The 20,129-nt window shown below is 42.0% G+C and overlaps 5 protein-coding genes across 5 annotated transcripts; 1 reads left to right on the top strand and 4 right to left on the bottom strand.

Annotated features, from left to right (window-relative positions):
• Positions 1-4,513: 4,513 nt before the first annotated feature.
• On the bottom strand, positions 4,514-6,561 carry CYBJADRAFT_372 (uncharacterized protein). Its single transcript, XM_020217680.1, has 3 exons — positions 5,681-6,561; positions 5,242-5,308; positions 4,514-4,933 (listed from the first exon to the last, which is right to left on the bottom strand). Exons 1-3 carry the CDS (start codon positions 6,315-6,317, stop codon positions 4,873-4,875), a joined length of 765 nt encoding a protein of 254 aa, XP_020072726.1. The 5' UTR covers positions 6,318-6,561; the 3' UTR covers positions 4,514-4,872.
• Positions 6,562-8,344: 1,783 nt separating this feature from the next.
• On the bottom strand, positions 8,345-10,484 carry CYBJADRAFT_165116 (uncharacterized protein). Its single transcript, XM_020213900.1, has one exon. The coding sequence runs from the start codon at positions 10,251-10,253 to the stop codon at positions 8,418-8,420; it is 1,836 nt and encodes a 611-aa protein (XP_020072727.1). The 5' UTR covers positions 10,254-10,484; the 3' UTR covers positions 8,345-8,417.
• A 604-nt stretch (positions 10,485-11,088) lies between these two features.
• CYBJADRAFT_170162 (uncharacterized protein) lies at positions 11,089-13,094 on the bottom strand (the record flags this gene model as incomplete). The annotated part of the gene is made up of 3 exons (XM_020216090.1): positions 11,089-11,475; positions 11,539-12,072; positions 13,080-13,094. 3 exons carry the CDS (start codon positions 13,092-13,094, stop codon positions 11,089-11,091), a joined length of 936 nt encoding a protein of 311 aa, XP_020072728.1.
• A 2,596-nt stretch (positions 13,095-15,690) lies between these two features.
• CYBJADRAFT_165119 (uncharacterized protein) lies at positions 15,691-17,380 on the top strand. The gene has a single exon (XM_020213901.1). The coding sequence runs from the start codon at positions 15,731-15,733 to the stop codon at positions 16,979-16,981; it is 1,251 nt and encodes a 416-aa protein (XP_020072729.1). The 5' UTR covers positions 15,691-15,730; the 3' UTR covers positions 16,982-17,380.
• On the bottom strand, positions 17,080-19,041 carry CYBJADRAFT_170164 (uncharacterized protein; the record flags this gene model as incomplete). Its single annotated transcript, XM_020216091.1, has 1 exon — positions 17,080-19,041. The coding sequence occupies one exon, from the start codon at positions 19,039-19,041 to the stop codon at positions 17,080-17,082; it is 1,962 nt and encodes a 653-aa protein (XP_020072730.1).
• Positions 19,042-20,129: the final 1,088 nt, after the last annotated feature.

Raw genomic sequence — 20,129 nt, forward strand, 5'->3', positions numbered from 1 at the left:
GTTTACAAGCCTAATGCGCTTATCACTCGACAAACGTTTCAATGTGATGTAGGTGTCACTCAGGGATGACTTTCTAGGCATAATTACATTTCTTAATGCTGTTCTTCAAAGTGTTTCCTATGTATTGACACTGGTGACTTGCCTTTAATGGAAATTAACGTTGACGTTGAGGTAACCATCAGCTGCATCTGGCCAATTTTCACCGACTTGACTACAAAATCCCCCTCCAAAACTGCGAAACATTCACCTTTTTGGTGCTTAACTATGGTGAGCCCGGGATTTTCAGAACTTCCCGATTGATGCATGTGAGGCGCAAAAAATTTGTATGGGAAAATTGCCGTTCACCTGTTCCAAGTGTATATGTCGGATGTATCATATTTGGAATCAGAGTTTCTGCTGCATGTATACAGACGCATCCAATGATGCAGTATAGTACATTGCGCTATGTTTGGATATCAGTCACTGGAGTTTATACAACCAATGGCCACTGTAACGCTGTTATAGAATTTCCCTTTGCCAGTAAGCAACTGCTTGAAAGGCGGTAGATATGAAACGCGATTTGGTATCTCCATAATTCCAATTTGTAATCCGGAGAGTACATTGATACGAAATGAATTGGACACACATCTGAGTACAGTGAAAGGCAAGGACTCCAAGTGTGGTTACAGTAAAAGTCAAGGACTCCAAGTGTGATTAGGCTTGACGTTCGCTTTTCTTCTCCCCCTGTAATGAATTACCATCACTGAGCCCGGACAGATCTGAAGGTCTTCTCGCTGACTAATTTATGAACACAAGCCCACTCATCAAGGCAACCACTTCTTGAACACGGCTCGGGAAATACCAGTAGTAGCCACTACGCAATGGGCTACACGGCTGTGTAATCCTCCTCTTCTGTCGAAAGGCTCGGCCTTTTTTATATGTGTTTCTGTAGTAACTCAGTGCACGACTCCTAATCGACGAGGTATTCCAAGACTCTCTGCGTGGTTTCTTAAAGCAGCCCAATGTTTTCCTTCGGTTAGCACTTGAGGGAACCTAAATTTAGGCGACCTCACTTCATCATGTATGTTCCACAACGTTTGGTCCACATTTGTCTCATAAAGTTTGATTAGCTTCAAGAGTTACTGGGCTAAGAAAGCTACATCTCTTAGATCCTATGGCTGGTAGTTTACTACAATCATAGCCCTCAAAGGGGAATTTTACAGGCTGTGACGGTGATTTGAGATTTTCAGTCCCAAACGTCGAATCTGAGGCTTCACAGCCGTCGAAATTTCAGTGATGCGCACTGCGTACGATGCATAGAGTAGTAGGCATCAGCCCACAAGCCTCGACCTTGGAGACAGAGGGCTTGAAGAATCGAATCGAGTATTGCAGGCAGTGTTTTCTTTTGAATCGTAAGAGAAGAGGATTGCGTGGTCCGGCTATATGGTCTCACTAAGGCATTGTTATTGTGTGTTATTGATCGCATCGAAGCCTTAGGCATGAAGACTGTACTGGTGGCTACATTTGGAGTGGCAATGATCTGGAAACCAGTAGCATTGAACAGAGCTTCCGGAACATCAACCTCAAGGCACCCTTAGAGTTTCACTTAGATATGAATTCTGGGCTCTCAGATGCGCCATATGGCCAGAACAGTGCTTATAAGATATCCCTCGCATGATGGATTTACGTTCACGGTGTTTAGCTCATTTCAGCACCAAACAGCCTGACCAAGTTGACTCTGATGTCATTTTTTCGTCGGCTTTAATTGCTGGGTAGCAGTCATATTGTTTTTCCAGACGGAAGGTTTACTGAAACGTTGTTTTAAGAGAGAGTTGTGTTTACGACAGTTTCTGAAGAGTTGTCCAGCTTCAAACAGCTTTAATCAACTAATATTTTAGAGAAAGTTGAAGTGGGGGACAGCAAGCGCATACATCTTGTCATTTTTGATGAAAGGTACGACGCATTACAGTCTCTACACATCTTGTCAGCACATTAGTCTGCATACTCTTCCAAAGATCATCGTTACTAAAACCTATTTTTTGTTGCAAAAATATTTGTAATGAAGATCCTCTGCTCCTCGACAGACCCCTCAAGTGACTAACAATGTCATCATATATCTTACACACATACTGCACAACTTTATGTATCAAATATTATTTTGAATCACCTAATACAAGTACGCATTTGATATATAATTTGTGATTGCTAGTTGAAATCGTTATGTACGCATAGTTTCAAATGAGAGTTTATCAGGTCGATCAAGCCCAGAAATAGGTGGTACATGAACACATCATTGAACATAGCTGAATGTGGAAATATCAATCGATTCGTCATGTAATTGTCAATCATACTCACGAACAGCCAAATACGTCAACATGCTGCAGTCATGTATTGATCTGGAATAAGATAAAGACGCCGGCTGTAGAACTGTTTGCTTTAGAATGGACAGTCACAACGCTGACTTGATTTGAGGCCCGTATGTGCTCTACCTATCAATTACTATAACGTAATAAGACACGCAAAATAAACGAACACATTGTTCGACTTCCAGTTGCACTTGACACGCAAGCCTAATAACTTCACACCTTTACAAATTATATACACTTGGTAACGACTTCTCCTAACAACCCTATGTAGCTTATCACGATAATTATGAAAAGAAATCAAGATTCGTATATGTGGGCTGGACTGAGAGTTCTGGGTAAAAAGTGTAAGTGGCGGGATTAATGTACAGTTTCTACATATTTATTTACATAATCCCTGATCCGTGCAGAGGGCTCCTCAACTCCCGCATAAATATCTCGAACATATCCGTAAAGAGCAGTTATCAACTGGTTTACGTAGTAGATGGGATGAAAACCACTAGCCACATGCTTCTTAAAATGAATCAAAGTTTGCAACCCTCCAGCTTGCAAACTTCAAGAATACCTTCCGCCGCTCCAATCCGGAAGGAGACGATGCAAGAAAATGTAAATATGCTGATGTACAGATTTCATGTTGTAGCATAGCTGTGCATCACTCTGTGTATGTACTACCTTAGAGTCAGCCTTTGGAAGCGGAGCAGTAACTCTCCTGACTCCTCCCAAAGACCCAACTCACAAATAGAGTAACTGTACGGAGGAAGTATATGATGCTACCTGGATCGATTGTATACAGATATATACCGAATTGATCAACATGATCTGTCTTAGATTCGTTGGTTAAAGGTGTAAGTCGTTAACCTAATTTCAGTACCAATTCACAAGTGTAATATTGGTGCAACTTTCAACTCCACGCATACAATCTTACTTAGAACAGAGTTGTCATCAATCATCCTAGCTTCGGGCCAAGTACCAAATGTAGCTATAATACTAATAATGTATATATATAATCTACATAAATCTCGCTCACGTATTCTACAGTAGTAACTTTGATTCTACAAACCTCTCTGGAAGAATAATAGGGGAGCTTATTGTTGATCGGTCTCTGTGCAATCAGGACGGAAAAGAAAGCAACCACAAGCAAAGATCTCTACTTACAAAAAGCTGCAACTGTGAATCGGTCCTATGAACATGGCAGATATTTTATGGACCATAACTTCGCAGTCTGGGCTTCTGTTTCTCCTCCTTACTTGTCCTTAAGTTCTATCGTCTATGTTAATGTTGTTGAAGGACTGGCTAAAACTGAGTGATTTCCATGATTGAAAATTTTCATAATGCATCATCAATCTGCAAGCCTGCAATGAATCCATAACAAATATGTGCATCTATGTGGTGCCCACCTTCCATCTGGGATTCCAGGACATGGGACTATACGATATTATTCATGATACGTTTTAAGCTTCGCTGCTCGTTACCCCTAGCGAAGTAGGCCATCATGGCATCTCATCATTACACTTGTGATTTATATACCTGTTTTTGACTTATGCAAAGTTGTACGCTCCTAAACAGGATAAATATACAACTGCAGACTGAACCCAGCGACACGGTGGCCAATCGAGTTGTTATGAACTCCAGCCTCACAAGGCATCAATCTCCTCTAGAGGCTTGGGATATTTTCTAAGCCTACAGCAATGCAGTACGTTAATACGCATATGAGACGGAAATGATGGCCATGATGTGAAACGATCTTATTTCATTATCGGGAAATGAACGATTTTTAATCTTGGTGCAGGCGTCTATCACGTGGACGGTACTTGTTGAATAGTTGGCTTGAAATGGTAACGATTCATGATCCACGCGTCAGCAAGCCATCGATGGTTTACCCTGCATTTCGATTGTTGTATTTCTTCGAATTGCATCATCCATACATAGGTGGTTTTGAGAGTTGACCATGCTGAACTTATGGTGATGTACTTTCGCCCTGCACCAATTGCCAAAGCTCATTTAAAATCGGTAACCTTTGACTAGTTTCAGTCTTCTTTTTCATTTCAACTTTCTTGGACCCTCCTTACTGTAACTCGTGTTATGGGAATTTGCATCTAACCTTGTAACATGAGCCAATTCCGCTATTGAGCAAAGGATTTTCCGCTCGTATACACAACAGTTAATTACATTTGAATACTAATGTTGATTCCTTTTAAACTAGAAACTCCTTCACGCCTCAATCCTACAAAAGTTAAACTTGTTTGGAGAAATGACTATGAAATATCCAACCTAGAAGTAAAATAGTTGGAAATATGTATATATAATATCATGATACAACATACATGACGAAGAAATTAATGGCAGTCAGGGCGCATTGATTCCGCTCATAAGAGATGCTCTTGGATCAAAGGTTGATTCACCCATAAGGTCTCAGAATTGAGGTTTAACTAGCACAGATAAGAATCCAAATAAAGTGGTGATTGGTTTAGAAGTAAAATGTCTTTCAGACAAGATAGCGAAGAATAAAATGAGCTAATGAAACACAGTGTCAATTTAGGCACAGAGAAGCTCGCAAAGAAATAATTTCAGCACTGAAATTTAAAATAGCAACAAAAGAATAGAGCCCAATACCAAAGCAGAGCCTGTTCTCAAGTTGGCAGCAGCACCTTCGAATGTAGAAACGGTAGCAGCTGGAGCCGTAGCAACTGGAGTTGTGACAACGGTGGTCTCAACAGTTGGAGCCTTGGTGGTCTCTGGAGCTTCGGTCTTTGGGGCTTCAGTCTCTGGAGCTGCTAGTGTCGAAGTCTTTGTTGTCACAGTAGCTTCTGTTTTACCTGCTGGAGTAGTTGTTTCAACAACAGTGGTCTTACCTTCAGTTGGGGCAGGACCGACTGGTTGGGTAACAACAACAGTTGTAGATAATGGACAGTATGTGGTGTATTCAGTTGGAACTCCGCCTTCTGTCTTTGTGATAACAGTGACACCTGTTGTGACTGGAACAGTGTGACATTCCTCCTCGCACGTAGTAACAGTGACAACAGCGCTTGTTGGAGCTGGCTTCACAATGGTCTTGGTGGTGTAAACAACTGGGGCAGGAGTTGGAGTTGGCTTTTGAGTGACCGTAGTAGTGAGTGGACAGTAAGTGGTGTACTCAGTGACAACGCCTCCCTCAGTCTTGGTTACAATGGTCACACCAGTAGTAACAACGACAGGAGTGCACTTATCCTCAGCACAAGACGTAATGGTTACAACAGTTGTCTCCGCAGCAGTCTCTGTGACAGTTTCAGTGGACAATGGGCAGTAAGTCGTGTACTCGGTGACAACACCAGCAATGGTGGTGGTAACAACAGTGACACCAGTGGTAACAGGGGTCTCAGTGCACTTATCATCCGAACAAGAAGTGATAGTGACAACAGTTGTGGAAATATCCTCCTCTGTAGTGGTAGAGGTGACTGGAGCACTTGAAATGCTTGAAGCATCATCTTCAATAGTGAAACTCAAATCATAAGTGGTAACAGCTCTCTTTACCAGCTTCTGGTCTGCTGTGGAGACAGAAAGAGTGGCAGAAATGCTGTATGGGTTACCACCAGTAGCAGTGGCATAAATAAGGAAGATCAAGTCATCTTCATTGAGAATAGCGTTGAAGTAAGCACCTGCGAAAGTGTCGTCAGTAGTGGTACCGGCGCTGACAGTTTCATCAGAGATGGCGATGTCAACAGAGTCAAAGACGTAAGCAGTATCATCATTTGATCCTGAAACTTCGACACCAGTCCATGGTCCAAGAGAGCCTGGAACGACAATCTCAAAGACTGGAGATCCCTCCTCACCAATGTAACCAGTGATGTATGGAGTACTTTCAGCAGCACTGGAGGAAGAGGAGGAGATTATGAAACTCTCACTAGAGGATGGCAATTCTGAAGAAGAACTGTTGGTCCATTGAGCAGAAGCAACAGCTGCGAAGGCAGCGTAAGCAAAAGTGTTGAAAGAAACCATAGCGAGCGATTGTTCAATAAACTACCTTTTTAGATGTGATTAAAAGTTATAGCGGTTAAAACGACTTCATCTGAGAAGCGATCTTTCCATCCTTTTTATACGATTCTATCCTGCTAACCCATGACTTCCTTTCATAGCTCTATTTATAAAATAACAGTTAAGGTTAAACTTTCAACACTTACTCAACCTTATACATGTTGTGTTAAACTGTTTGCCAATATGCCAATAGAGTTATCTTGGTCTTGTTGCTACAAATTATACACTTCGCATAAATACTGACGCATCACGATGTATAATAAGGGAAGTAATACTCACAATAAATCACAATGATAACAACAATAAAAGTTATCGTAAGGTCACCGATGGCTCCTAAAGACCAAGTTCGAACAGGGTCTAACCATCTGTTCTTGTTTTTTTGGTCTGTTGAAAGAAATCCACTATCTTCAATATTTTCCATCCTTTGAATTGCTTGCAGATCTCAAAACGCTATGGCAAACTGGAAAGATCTGGTGAGTGTTTTCAATCTGCATATGATTGATCATCCAAGCACAATAAAGCAATTTTTGAAAGGGGTTGGAGTATGGAGCCTTTTCATTCTCCTGTTTCAGGAAATTAGTAATAGCAACAGATCTCAGATACAGACAAGTCCGTTCAATCTAACGATGAGCATTTCTTTTTTTGGAATCGGTGATTCTTTTTACCAACTTGGATTGTTGCATCAGGGGGGCTCACACTACACATAGAAGGCCTTATTCAGCTCAGTAGTTTATTATCATATCGTTTCCAGTAGTCCTTTCATAGCAATCAACAAACGCAACACGTATGATTACATGATATTCCACATAACGATCTACTCCCTTGTGTACAATTCCACTGCATGTATTTTTGCTGGAATAAACTCCTTTCGCCTCCTTTAACTGGCTCTTTTTTCGGCTAATTCAAATCATAATTGGTACCGCCAAAGTCAGCCACTCACCTCGCTATATTACTAATTTCAAATACCCCTGTGCAATGTGGGCCTGTACACTGTGGGCCCATGCGTACTGTGGGCGTGTGCACTGTGGGCCTATGCATACTGTTGTTGCAGTTGAAGTGCGGAAAAATTGAAAATGAATGTGGCCAGCCAAAATCAGACACTCGCAGCTCGCCAGCAATTTGGTGGTGGCTTGCTATAATTAGCGATGGTGGATCGGTTTCATGTAGCTGGTCTTATTAGGTAGATATGTGCATGCAAGCTAGTAGGGGAAAGGAGGCTTCGCAGTCTTCAATAAGGGTTTCCTGGGTTATCGCGGATCGGGAGCTCCACCGTCCATATCTATGGTAAGACGCTTCAGCTCGGGCTGGTTGAGAAGGAGCGGTTGTAAAAACACCGTCTAACGATCTCTAATGGTTCTACTTGAAAGACAGGTCGGTAAACTACATCCGACAGGTATTACAAGAATTGATTGTGCTTCTACAGAACAGTGAGATTAGAAGAACGTTACGGAATTGTGGTTCTGAATTCAAAGCCATTGCATGATTCAGAGCCAAATGATTTTCAATCTCCAAGTCTATGCAATGGAACCTAGCAGTGTGTAAGTATTCTGAGTTAGAGTTCACATACAGACCTTTTCCTGAAAAGGCAGCAGCATACATGCAGGGGGAGACGCAAGAAAAAAACTCACTTTCCCAACTAGGAAATAGCGTTCGATGCGAATGAATGGTTGCCCGGGATCTTGGGAATATGGAACCTACCTGCTGGAAGGTTTAAAAGGGCTGTTTTACTTTGGCTGAGAGAAACACATGTTACCAATCCCAGGCTAGGCAACCTTGGCGTCACTCTACAACTCCACCACCAGTCAAGTAGTATGGCCTTCAGCTCTTAGTTCCGGATCAAGAGACTGTGCAAACGTGAGAGTTTTTGTCTGCATCATAACTCTTTTTTCTACTCTTTGTGCATGGTGTTCTAAGCCTAAGATGGGAAAAGATGAGGTTACTAACACCGCACTCTGCCCACCATCGTTGGCAGCATGGCTTCCAAAACTACAGATAAGACACCACAGATTCATACCGCAGTAGTGACAGTATGTCATACAACAAATCATAGAATTACAAAATAGCTTACATAAGTAGATCAGCAATGTCCTCAAGCCTTTTAGCCTCTTCCTCAGAGAAGTATATAACATCAGAGCGGAACTCGTCCTCCAGGCTACCCCCAGCCGAATCATAAGCGCACCAAAAGCTCTTGTTGCACATCTTAGCTTTCACAAGAGAAGATGGGGACTCGAGTATACTGCTTTCCACTTTGATTTCCTGCCTTAAGGGAATGATGGATGCGTTGAAGTCGATACGGGACTGGAAGTGTTCTTCCAATTTGCGCTCATCTTTGTTGAAAGAAGTGTAGTACTTCATGTTAATATCCTTCCCAAGTTTTCTTCTCTTTACATCGCAATTCCTCACACCATTTGTAATGAACAGAACGTTCTCCTTGCCGTTCTCTTCTAAAGAGTCGAAATGTATACGGTGTCTTGAACAGATCTCCTTAGCTCTAGGCTTGTGGGTTTTCCTGTTGATGTTTTTTGTGAATGAGCCAACAATTCCAGCGGGTATCGGATGCTTGTACAAGGAAGATGTCGAACCGTCAACCAACGATCCTATCCATACCATGTCATCTTGTAACGTCTTACTCGAGCCCTTCGATATGAGCGTCATCGCTATTACCAATCCGGTAAAGTGCTTCTTCTTGTTCAGCATGATGACATCAGATGCAACCTCTTGGGCTCTTCTCTCACCAAAGATTCTTGTGCTGTTCAAAACCGCATTACCAACTCTATTCATTCCAAATATTCTACTGTCTTGTCCTGATGGGAACCATTTCTCGAGTGCGTTGAACTCAAGAACCTCCACTTCTTTATCCAGTCTCAAGCTTGGGAAGAAGTAGGACCCTGTTGAGCGGTACTCTCTGGATTCGAGCTTTTTAAACAGTTTTTTGGACATTGGCACCACAGATTTATCTAAGAGTATCACATCTTCGAACGATGAGAATGCGATTGCAGCCAAATACCAAAGCTTACCGTCGTCGTTGTTCATAGCACCCTTAAGAGGGTCTCTAACCATATTTCCGATATCAACCGTCCAGACATCTTTAATTGGAGGAAAGTCCCGAATGGTGCTTCCTTCTAAAGGCTCTATATTTGACATAAAGGCATTGCGCAAGTCGACCTCATCTTGTGAATCGAGACTCTCCGCATAGACAATTTGCACTGGATACTTGACCTTCAGAGCTCTCAAAACTTTGGCCATCTTAACAACGTCCTGCACATCACTCTGAGATTTGATAGGAATCACAATTCCCTTACCGTTAAAAGAGTGGTACAACGTGTAGAGAGTAGACTGCCATGGGTTGCTGGAAATCTTTGCACCCGATCTTATAGAGGGAATTGAGGCCTCTGGGAACTTCTTCCCTAACTTCTTGTAAACAGGCAAAGAATCTGTCGACCACTGCAACATTGTACGCTTGATCTCCTTCGCCACAGCCAAAAAGTCACCTTTGGCACTATGAGGATTGGTCACAAAGCACTCCATAAAGACCCTGATATCAGAAATGGTCATCTCTGACGATAAACTACCGCCAGCATTGATAGAGCCATCCGCTGTTGTAAAGAAATCGATGCATTTCGAATTAAGACCTGAATGACTTCGAGCAACATTGTCATAGTTATTGTTATACCACCCTTTGGTCACATCAAAAGACCTATCATCTGTAAACAACTGTGACACGGAGGGACGCCACGATAACAACACGAGTACTAAACCAACAACCACTAAGAATGCGGTAGCAGACTTATTCTTTCGCCAGTTGTAACTCTTGACAAGTTGCGCCACCTTGCTGTCACCTATTCGCTTAGACTGCTCGGTGATACGTAGCCTTATGTTGGTATTAAGATACGCATCCATTTCTGGCCCCTGAGCTATTTGTCTCCACTGCTGCTCCTTTGCCGTGTTGATAAACAAACTTTTGGTTGCCAGCTGGCCAGTTCACTTTTCCTGCGCACGCGCGCGATCCACATTATACCGTTTGTAGGCTTTAACGGTACGAGCCTACAATCGGGTGTTCGTTGGCTGTCTGCCCGTTTCAGCTGGTTCTAGCATCACTTTGCTCACTTTTTGCTCAAACGGTACCTTGTGCTGCGTATGGTGATGAGATTTCTCATCTTCTGATCCTAATTGAGTATGCCTTACAGTTGCTGAGGCTAGTGGGCCGTGTACAGTCTGTGGGGAATCTACGACGCTCTCTCCAGGCACACACAGCTCATCATCCTGCGTCAGATCATCACGTGACCGCATGCTGAGTCCCTGGGGCTTGGAATGGCTAGTTGATTAGTCTGAGAGCTTGTAAATCTTTCGAGAGATCTTCAGCTGTCAGAGATATACTAAAGTTTTGGTTTGTTATAACAGTGTGTTGTGATTTGATGAGGAGAGTTTGGCGATATGGGTGCTGTAGTAGTGTAGCAGTGACACAGGCGAGTTGGATGATCATATGGGGGGGTCAGTATGTAGAGCAGCTACACTGTTAACGAGAAACAGGAAAGGATATACGTTTGGTTGTATTTGCCTGCAGTTAGAGTGCTGTGAATCAGTGTGGTGTTGTAGAAGTGCGGTGCCTTAATTACTGCACGTGTATACCAAATGAGATCCTCCACCAGAAAGAAGGATTGGCAAAAATGGTGTATCAATGGTACAGAGGCCTGTACTCGCTTCTAAGACGAGCTCACGTGGCTAAGTATCATTCCTACCAGCCATACTTCTCAGGTGATATTGTGCATGTGACCGTCGTGAAGTGTGAATTCTGGTGCAAATGGTAACACTCGTCCTGTTCACCACCAATCACATCATAGGCACAAATTACAGTATTGCCACAGTGCCTAGTTTCTTTTGTAATGAACTCAGCAGCTTCGTCCAAGTCACTTTTGCCTTGTTCCTGTGATTTAGGGACAATCACATCATGGAATTCCGTCCTAGACTTGAGATATTTCTTGTTGGAAAGAACGTCGGACGTTCCATGTGTTGTTTTGGCATTAGAATCACAATTGGCGCCACCGTCTGTAATAAAGAGAACGCTCTGGGAAAGCATTCCATCAAGAGAATCAAGGTATACTCTATGAACAGAGCCGGTCTCCTTAGCACGGGATTTGAGAGCAATATGGTTTAATTTTCAATTGAATACACCAACGACACCAACTGGAATACTGTGGACTGGAATTGCTTTAATCACACCTGACCATGCAAGCGAGGGCCAAGTCGTATCGACTCTTAGGTTCTCAGTTGCAATTTCTAACTTTGAGAGTACTAACTGTATTGCGATTGAAAACCCGGTGGTGTGAAACTTTGAGTCGAGGACGATAACGTTGTTGGAAGTACTGTACAGCCTTGAGTTCCGAAGGAACCTCGTTGAGTTCATCAAAGACAGATCGACAGTTTCCATATCAAAGACTATCTTATCAACATCATTGAGTATTAAATCCTTGAAAAGCACCAATTCCTGTAGTTGCACTTTGGTTATCAGTTTGTAATTATCAAAGAAGTAAGTACCGTACTTTTTCAACAACGGATTGTGGGAAATGTCAAGACGCCTCTTTGTAGGCAACTTTGATGGTTCGATCAGGATTGCATCTTTGAACGAGGTGAATAATAAGGCAGCAGCACTAAATGAATGCTTGTCGAGAAGATCGTCATAACCAGAGTCCAATGCCACTGAGAAAGCCACCGTCCATGCCTGCTTGAGAGGTGGGAAATCATAGTTGAAATAATGTTGCGAGGAATCTAGAAGTTTAGCTGAAATGAAATCTGCTTGCACTTATCGTTCAACGCAGACCATAGCCCTGATTCTTAATTAGTTGAAAGAACATGAGAATGGACAATTTGCACAGGAATATAACCTTCCTACCAACATCATTAGAAGACACAAATCCGTCACACTTTACTATATGTAAGAACCGACGAATGGACAGAAGTAGGTTGATGTTGTGTCCAATCGCTTCACTCAACAGGTCGCACAACAGGTAGCTCAATAGAAGCGTTTGCACTTCAGCAGGTCAATCCAGGCGAATGAACAACATGGAAAGATGATTTGTGAAGCAACAAGAACAGGTTGTGTGTCAATTTCCGTCGTTAAAGCCTAGGATAATTTGGTATTTCGATGAGCCTTGGTGAGAAGCCTGGTAATCTGGTGTTGGGATGTTTCTAAACAATCTCATCTCTAGGGGCACAACTGGTGTTGGGATGTTTATGGTGATGGTGTTGTTTGTATGTGTTGGAGGTTTAATGATATTGTTCTTATGGTTATGAGTAGATGACGTATCTGACGAGGCTTCTGGTGGTATGAGTATTTGATAAGAACGCGATGGCCTATAGTTAATGCGGTGGTTGAGGAAATTATAATATGGTTTGTATATTCCTGTTTACGATTGTTGTCATATATTAAAAGTTCCTATTGAAACTGAATATGGTAAATTTGAAATAAAAAGATTGAACAAATATTAAACAAGTTATAAATCGCAATACAGTGGGGCATCATCTGTTGTAATTATTTCTGCGATGATTTTCGAGTTAATAAACGCTATAAATCCATTTTCTACTTTGCTAATTGATAACTCATAGGAACGTTTTGCACTGTTTCCATGTGCTATACCTGAAAATACCACATTTGCTATTGCCCGTGATGTCAAAATCGACTCCAAGATGCCAATATATACCGCCTGTCCCAGTTTTATTCATGCACACATCCAAGGAAGCCATAATTGATTAGTATAAAAACCTACGAGCTTATTTTATTACTAAATGGATACCACCATGACAATGGATTATGCGTAAAAGAAAAACCACTTGAGGTTCATACTACACACAGACTTCAACTACAAATCTAACATCAATAAGCCCAAAACAGTCTCCCATGAGCCAACTCTTTCAGTAATATATTGCTTTTCTAGCTTTGTAGTGCCCCGCTTATAATACTCTGTTTAAATCGATGAACATTGGCTTTAGGCAGATTGTGAAGTGGATGAACATTATCGAATTGTGATGTGATAGTTCAATCTCGGTTACGCTCCCTATTGTTATGAATGCGATTTTCCATTAGATGCGTCCTTCAGCAGCCATCTGTAGTGATGTGGAACAATCTCGGGCGTGGCCGTAGGCATCAGTGACTTCCTTAGCTATCTGTATTAGCGTCTTGCTCCTCCATATCCCGACGTAGCTGAAGTGACAAAATCCTGTCTAATTCTTCAGAGCCGGTTCTGTAGTTCCTTCTCCCCATTGGATAGGAGATTCTCCTGACACACGAGTACCACAAGCGTCCATTAGACCAAACACACTATCGATTGATGCTTTTAAGTATATGATAACGGCACGGTAACCCGTGGGCAGTGCACAGAGGTTCCTTACCATGGAGGAGATTCCATTTGTTAGACCATCCACAGAGCAAACTAAAAGTAACGACATCTCAAATGGTTTACCACCTTGCAACGTCTCTGTACTAGCATCATTAGCATGTGAGTGATATCCGGCCAGTGTTAGCAACGTCAGAGGATCCGACTACACTGGAACATGCACATATGAGAAGCATATATGCCAACGCATATGCCAGTTATGCTTGTTGCTAAGCCATCACAGATGACTCTTTCCGTCAACTTCTTGTGTATTGTGGAGAGGAGACGTACTTCAGTGATGGACTAGTCCTGGGCCCCTGATACCTCTTGACGCAGCTCCATGATATGAACAGGATAATGCGACTGTAAATTAGGACGATACGGACTTATATTGCACAAAGAGACGATATGGAGTCTGAAATAGCTTCCTTCGAGAAACTCAACTGACTCGTCGTCAACATCAACACGTCATTGACTTCAAAAGTAACATAAACATGGCGATAGGATGTAGCTCTCAATCGTAAGAGGACCTGAGGATTTTCTCTAGTCCCATACTGGTGGGATGAATGTTTTGGTTTTCGTCCGGCCTCGAGGAAGTTTGGCCTCCTGCAAAAGTCAAAAGTGAAGGACATTTTGCGAGACATCTAGGTCAAGGTTCACGTCAAGTCTCAAATCTTTCGCAATTTCTATTCTTCACATGTTATGCTTAGGGCCAAAAGGCTCTTGATTGGTATGGTGATACCTGCTTAGACCAACTTCCTTAGTCCGCACCAGGTTTTGCCCTTTCACGCCGTACTTTTCTAATTGGGGTTCACGTTTACCCTTGTATGCGGCTATAGTCCAGGGGACAGAAATGAACTCACAATAAGAAATAATGCGTTGTAGATAGAATGTGTGTTCTTACGTAGTAATCCGGTAGATCCTACTGACTTCAAATTATGATTAAAACCATCGTAGGCGTACGGATCAAGGCGCTACCATCAATCAAAGTTACGTTCTCCTCAAAAGACTAGAAACATTCGAAAAGAGAAAACAGAGTTCTTTGTGGAGTTTCGGTGTTGACACGATGTCCAGGTAAGTATTCGAGGACATTAAGAAGAAAACCAGGCATTTTAGTACTTCTACGTTACAACCTACAAAGTCCCCCTAGTGTTGAACAAAAGAGGTCTTCCGGAGTAATGGTACTGTAAACTCACCATTACTCAGTCCTGGTCGCTCTCACTATTTCACCATTTATAAAAGGCATGCAGAGAGATACAGTTTAGAAGGCACCGCCGTTCCGCTGATGAGACTAATAGTCCCGGTCTAGTCACGCAAGAATATTACTTATGCGTGCATATGAGGCTGGACTCAAAGTATTGAGCCTAGAGTTCTGCCATTTTGAGGCTGTCTGGACATAAACAAATCGTTGAAATCACATACTCCCTTTTCCTTTGAAACAGACCACGTCCTCAATTTTTGGGTTTCTTGAAACAATATTGTCAGTCGCCTGGACCTCGCAATTCACCATTCTACATATACTCTCCTTAGTTAATCTGTTGTTGCTTATGAGGTTATTTTCCAAACTGTGAAGTTAGTCATAAGAACCACCAAATGGATTTAAAATTTGACATAAGCTTCGTAATACGCCGTTCAAGGAGGACTGTGGCACTCCAACATTTATGTTTCTACTCAAATGCTGACCTTAGAGGCCACTCATGCCTGTGCAAATCTAGGTTAGTCTAGGCCAAAACTCAAAGCCTTTTCGCAACCCTCAACTTTGCGTGGATCAGATTAATACACATGCATATTACAACGCATATTATTCCAGCTTTACTGCGTCAGGCGCAAATTGTAACTCATGTAACTTTTTTTTTGGAAATGCGGTGGTGTCTTATTGTCGACTGTTTCACTCTTGGTTTAACTGTTCCATGTCACGTCCCACTCCTCCCTTCAACTTTGTATTCCATCTCTTTTAATCGGTTTCTCAATCGTTGCTGTCGTTTTGTTCGATAGGAACAAGAAGACATGATTTTGAAGATGAAAAAATTCTTGTTTGGCTTCAGATCCAGCGGGAGAGCAACCGTCATAGCTATTTTGGTTCTTGTTCTAATCGTCAACTTCCATGCAAAGTTTGGATTGGAGACTTTGAATACTCCCGAGGACTTTGCAACCATCACCAAGAAGATCAATACCAAGGTTATGCTCAAGAAGTATAATGATATAGATGCCTACAGAGTTAAAGAGGTTTACCAACGGGGAGATTTGAGATCAAGATTAGCTCAGGCATTCCCTTATACCAAAAGCCCTGAGCCTCTACAGAAGAATATCTGGCAGCTTTGGAAGACAAAGATTTTTGAAGAACTGGAGGAGAAACTGCAAGAGTACGTCCAAACTTTCAAAGACCAGGAAGCACCTGAAAAGGGCTCTTTCAATTACACATTGTTTGCCAACTCAGAACAGAGTGACATGGTGAAAGATATGTTTGCAGAAGTACCAGAAGTGTGGCAAGCTTATGAGAAACTGCCTAAGATTATCTTGCAGGCAGATTTTATGAGATACCTTGTCATATACGCAAGAGGTGGTATGTACTCTGACGTTGATACCTCCTTAACGTTGGATGCACAAGATTGGCTAACGTACAAAAACCCAATATATGACAGGGAAAACCAAATTGGATGTGTTGTTGGAGTGGAATCAGATTCTGATGACTTGGATTGGCAAAGAAATTGGACACCTCGTCGCTTACAATTTTGCCAATGGACGTTACAAGCGAAAAGAGGACATCCAGTCTATAGAGATTTGATTGCAAGAATCACAGAAACCACGTTGAACAACTACGACGAAGAATCCGGGAATTTGACTATTGGCGAAAAGACTTATAATATTAACAACGACTCGCCATCGAGATTCTCTGCGATATTGGAGTGGACTGGACCAGCCGTCTTCACAGATACTGTTTTCAATTATATGAATGAGGTCTACAAGTGGAGCGAGCAGCTTTACGGAATGGACTTCTACAATGAAGGAATGGTTGATCCAAATAGACCTTTACATCTACAGGATAAGATAAGATACCACATGCTAAGGGAGAGCACACATAATGAATATGACCCAATAGCTTCACCTTTGGGCTGGCAGAACTTCACATACCTAGAAGAGCCTGTCTTGTTCGACGACGATTTGTTGATCCTACCTGTAAGGTTCTTCCGTGGTAAAAAAGGCGAGAGGGATGATTATACCCACCATCACTTCAAGGGAACATGGAAGAACGATTGATATGTAATAACAATTAAAATGCATTTATAAGAAGTGAATAACAGTATGAGATACTACCTCATAAATCCTACATTATATAAGCCCGTTTTCAATTGAAGTTAAAGATCCCACCAAACTCTTGAGATAGTGTCATATAAAACACGGTCACTATCTTGGAAGCTTTTGATAAATGAATGGTACTTTTCATCCTTTTGAGCACCGATAATATTATAGGCACACATTGCAGTACCACCGCATAACCCAGCCTTTTGCGAGATGAATTCAGCAACTTCACCCAAATCGTTTTGCTTGTCCAGCTCTTGCGGTTTAGGTACAATGATGTCGATGAGATTTGTTCTAGCACGTAGGAATTGATTCTTATTTTTGAAAGAGCTGTAGAACTTTTTAGAAGTCTCCTCTTCAACATCCACATCTTCATCACAGTTTATAGCACCATTGGTAAAGAACAAGACACTTTGAAGAAGGTCACCATCGAGTGAATCAAGATATGCCCTATGAACCGAACAAATCTCTTCAGACACAGATTTGTGGGTCTCACGATTTATTTGACGGGTGAATTCACCGACAACTGCTACTGGAATATCGTGGATAGGGACCGCTTCAGTGGCACCAGATGATAGAAGTGAAAGCCAATTGATATCACCGTTCAGCCCTTTCGTCACGAGTTCCAACTTTGCATATTTCAGCTGTACTGCTATCAGTAGCCCAGTAGTATACCGCTTTGTATCGAGGAAAATAACGTCATTAGAGGTGCTGTAAGATCTTGAATCTGCAAAGAATCTGGTGGTATTTAATAAGCTGAGATCGACAGTCTCCATATCAAAAACGGCTCTATCGACGTCACTTGGTAGCAATTCTTTGAACAGCTTTAATTCATTGAGCTCCACTTTGTCTCTTAGTCTGTAGTTACCAAAGAAATATGCACCGTATTTCTTCAATAAAGGACTATCCAAGATCTCAAAGAGTCGTTTCGTAGGCACTGTTGATGGATCAATCAAAATTGCATCTTTGAATGATGTGAACAACAAAGCAGCAGCGTTGAAAGTATTTTTGTCAAGGAGGTCACCATAACCCAAATTCAGTGTCGCAGATATGTCCATAGACCACACCTGTGTCAAAGGTGGGAATCCAAAATCATACCCTGGTGGCATAGAATCCACAGATTCAAGTGGAAGGTCAGATGTTTCAATTCTTCTGTTCATCGCGGACTGCAATTGAGACTCTTGCTCTTTAGAAAGCACACCCAAATGAACAATTTGCACTGGGACATCAATTGCAAAGAATCTCAAAAGCTTGATCAATCTCAAAGAATTCTCAAAGCCGGTCTTTGAAAGCACAGGAATCACAACACCTCTACCATTTTTGGAGCTTCTCAAGTTCTGGAAGAACGAAGCCAGTAAATCAGGCTCAATAAAATCTTTGTCGAGAACCGGGACGTTGTGTTCAAAGGATACCCCATTATTGGTAATTCTTTTGAGTTGTGCTTTCAGTTGAGAGCACCAAGGGAACAACTTGATGCCGAAATCGTTTGACAAATGGTGCTTGAGATTCTTCTGCGAGCCTCCTTTACTGAAAGACCAGCCATTGCTGCCGAAAATGTTGTAGTGTATGAAACATTGAGAATATACCCTTGTATCTGTGATAAGCTTCTTCAAATCCTCGCTTTGGCTTGTGAGCTTTGAGGTACTTTCCTTCGAGACTTTCTCACCTTCTTTGTTAGCTGCTTTCTCAGATGGTGATAGCACCCATGTCGATGCAAATGTTGGAACCTCAGACTTGTCTTCGAGCCCCTTGAAGTATTGAATACATTTGTCTTCGAACGTCAATGTTTGCGATTTTTTGAGCACGTCTTTATAGTACGGTTGCAGGCCATGTGGTAGCTCTATGACGCTTTGTTCGCTGGCTGTAGATGAACTATCCCATCTAAGCAGTGTGGTGAACAACAGTACGGAAAAAAGAGATACAAGGATAAGTCTCCATCTGTTGCCTTTCATTAGAGTCAAATCACCGTTTCGCCCAACAATGTGCAGAATTCCGTTAACAGAACGATGTAGACTCATTGTTTTGTAAGTCTTACTCGACCTGCTAGAATTTGCAAGTGGGATAGAAAACACGCCAACAGAAGGATCGTCATCAAAACTCCAAGGGAGTAGAAACGCCGAATTAGAAGGAGTGGGATCTTGCTTCAGTTGCAAAAAAATATATACAAGTTTTTGCAGATACTCGCCTTTCTGCATATGTGACCTAGCATTATGCATCAGTCTGCATATATATAGTCCCTTATTGGCTCACTATTGCTTAGTATGTCCACTAGCAACTTGCAGAAATGGGAAATGCAAAATCCTTGCGCAAACTTTCCCTATTTAGATCATTTTTGGAAAAATGGCGAAAATCCTTGGAAGTGGAATTTTGATGTTTTTACAGAAAATGTAGTCAGAAGACGCATGGTTACGTATGCCAGGCCTATGAAAGAATCACAACAACAGCTACTACTACTGCTGGAGCGCAATAGAGTTTTGAGAGGTAGATGAGTAACCAACTCTTCACATCTGAGATTCCTAGAGGTATGGATGTGATTGTCACTAATGGCAGTATATTGATGCCATAGGGAATACCAACATCCGTTCTGGGCGGCCAATTCTCCCATTTCTTAGTTGAATTAACAGAGTTATCAATGGAAGACGGTGGTGATTATATGTGTGTCTTAGAGATGCTTACATGGGGCTTTGATTGATTTGCAGTTCGGTTGGCATGATGAGGATCAGGACTTGCATGGTGTTGATGATCTGCTTAGGCAACCATCCAACGATCTGCTATTGTTGAGTAGAGGTATAACGAACCCTGAATTCAAGCCCAGGGAAATAGCTTGATTACCAGCTTTGGGGCTTGGTGTTAGAGAAACGTTATTTGGGACAAAACATTATAGACCATTGCCAGTAGAGATGCGTTGTATTTTTCTTTTTGATGCAAACATCTAACCATGCTGCCTCCTGTTTCTATGTTACAAGTAGGGGAAATGTTGTCAGTAATCACTTTAAGAAGGCTTCTTCTTTCATTCCTTTCTCCTCATGGTTGAACGCTTGGGCATCGTTATTGTCCTATTTGATATCTTGCCTCTTCCTTTGGTGGCGGGGTTAGAATCTCTTCT

Source organism: Cyberlindnera jadinii, assembly GCF_001661405.1.
Source record: "Cyberlindnera jadinii NRRL Y-1542 unplaced genomic scaffold CYBJAscaffold_1, whole genome shotgun sequence".
NCBI classification, from domain to species: Eukaryota; Fungi; Ascomycota; class Saccharomycetes; order Phaffomycetales; family Wickerhamomycetaceae; genus Williopsis; species Williopsis jadinii.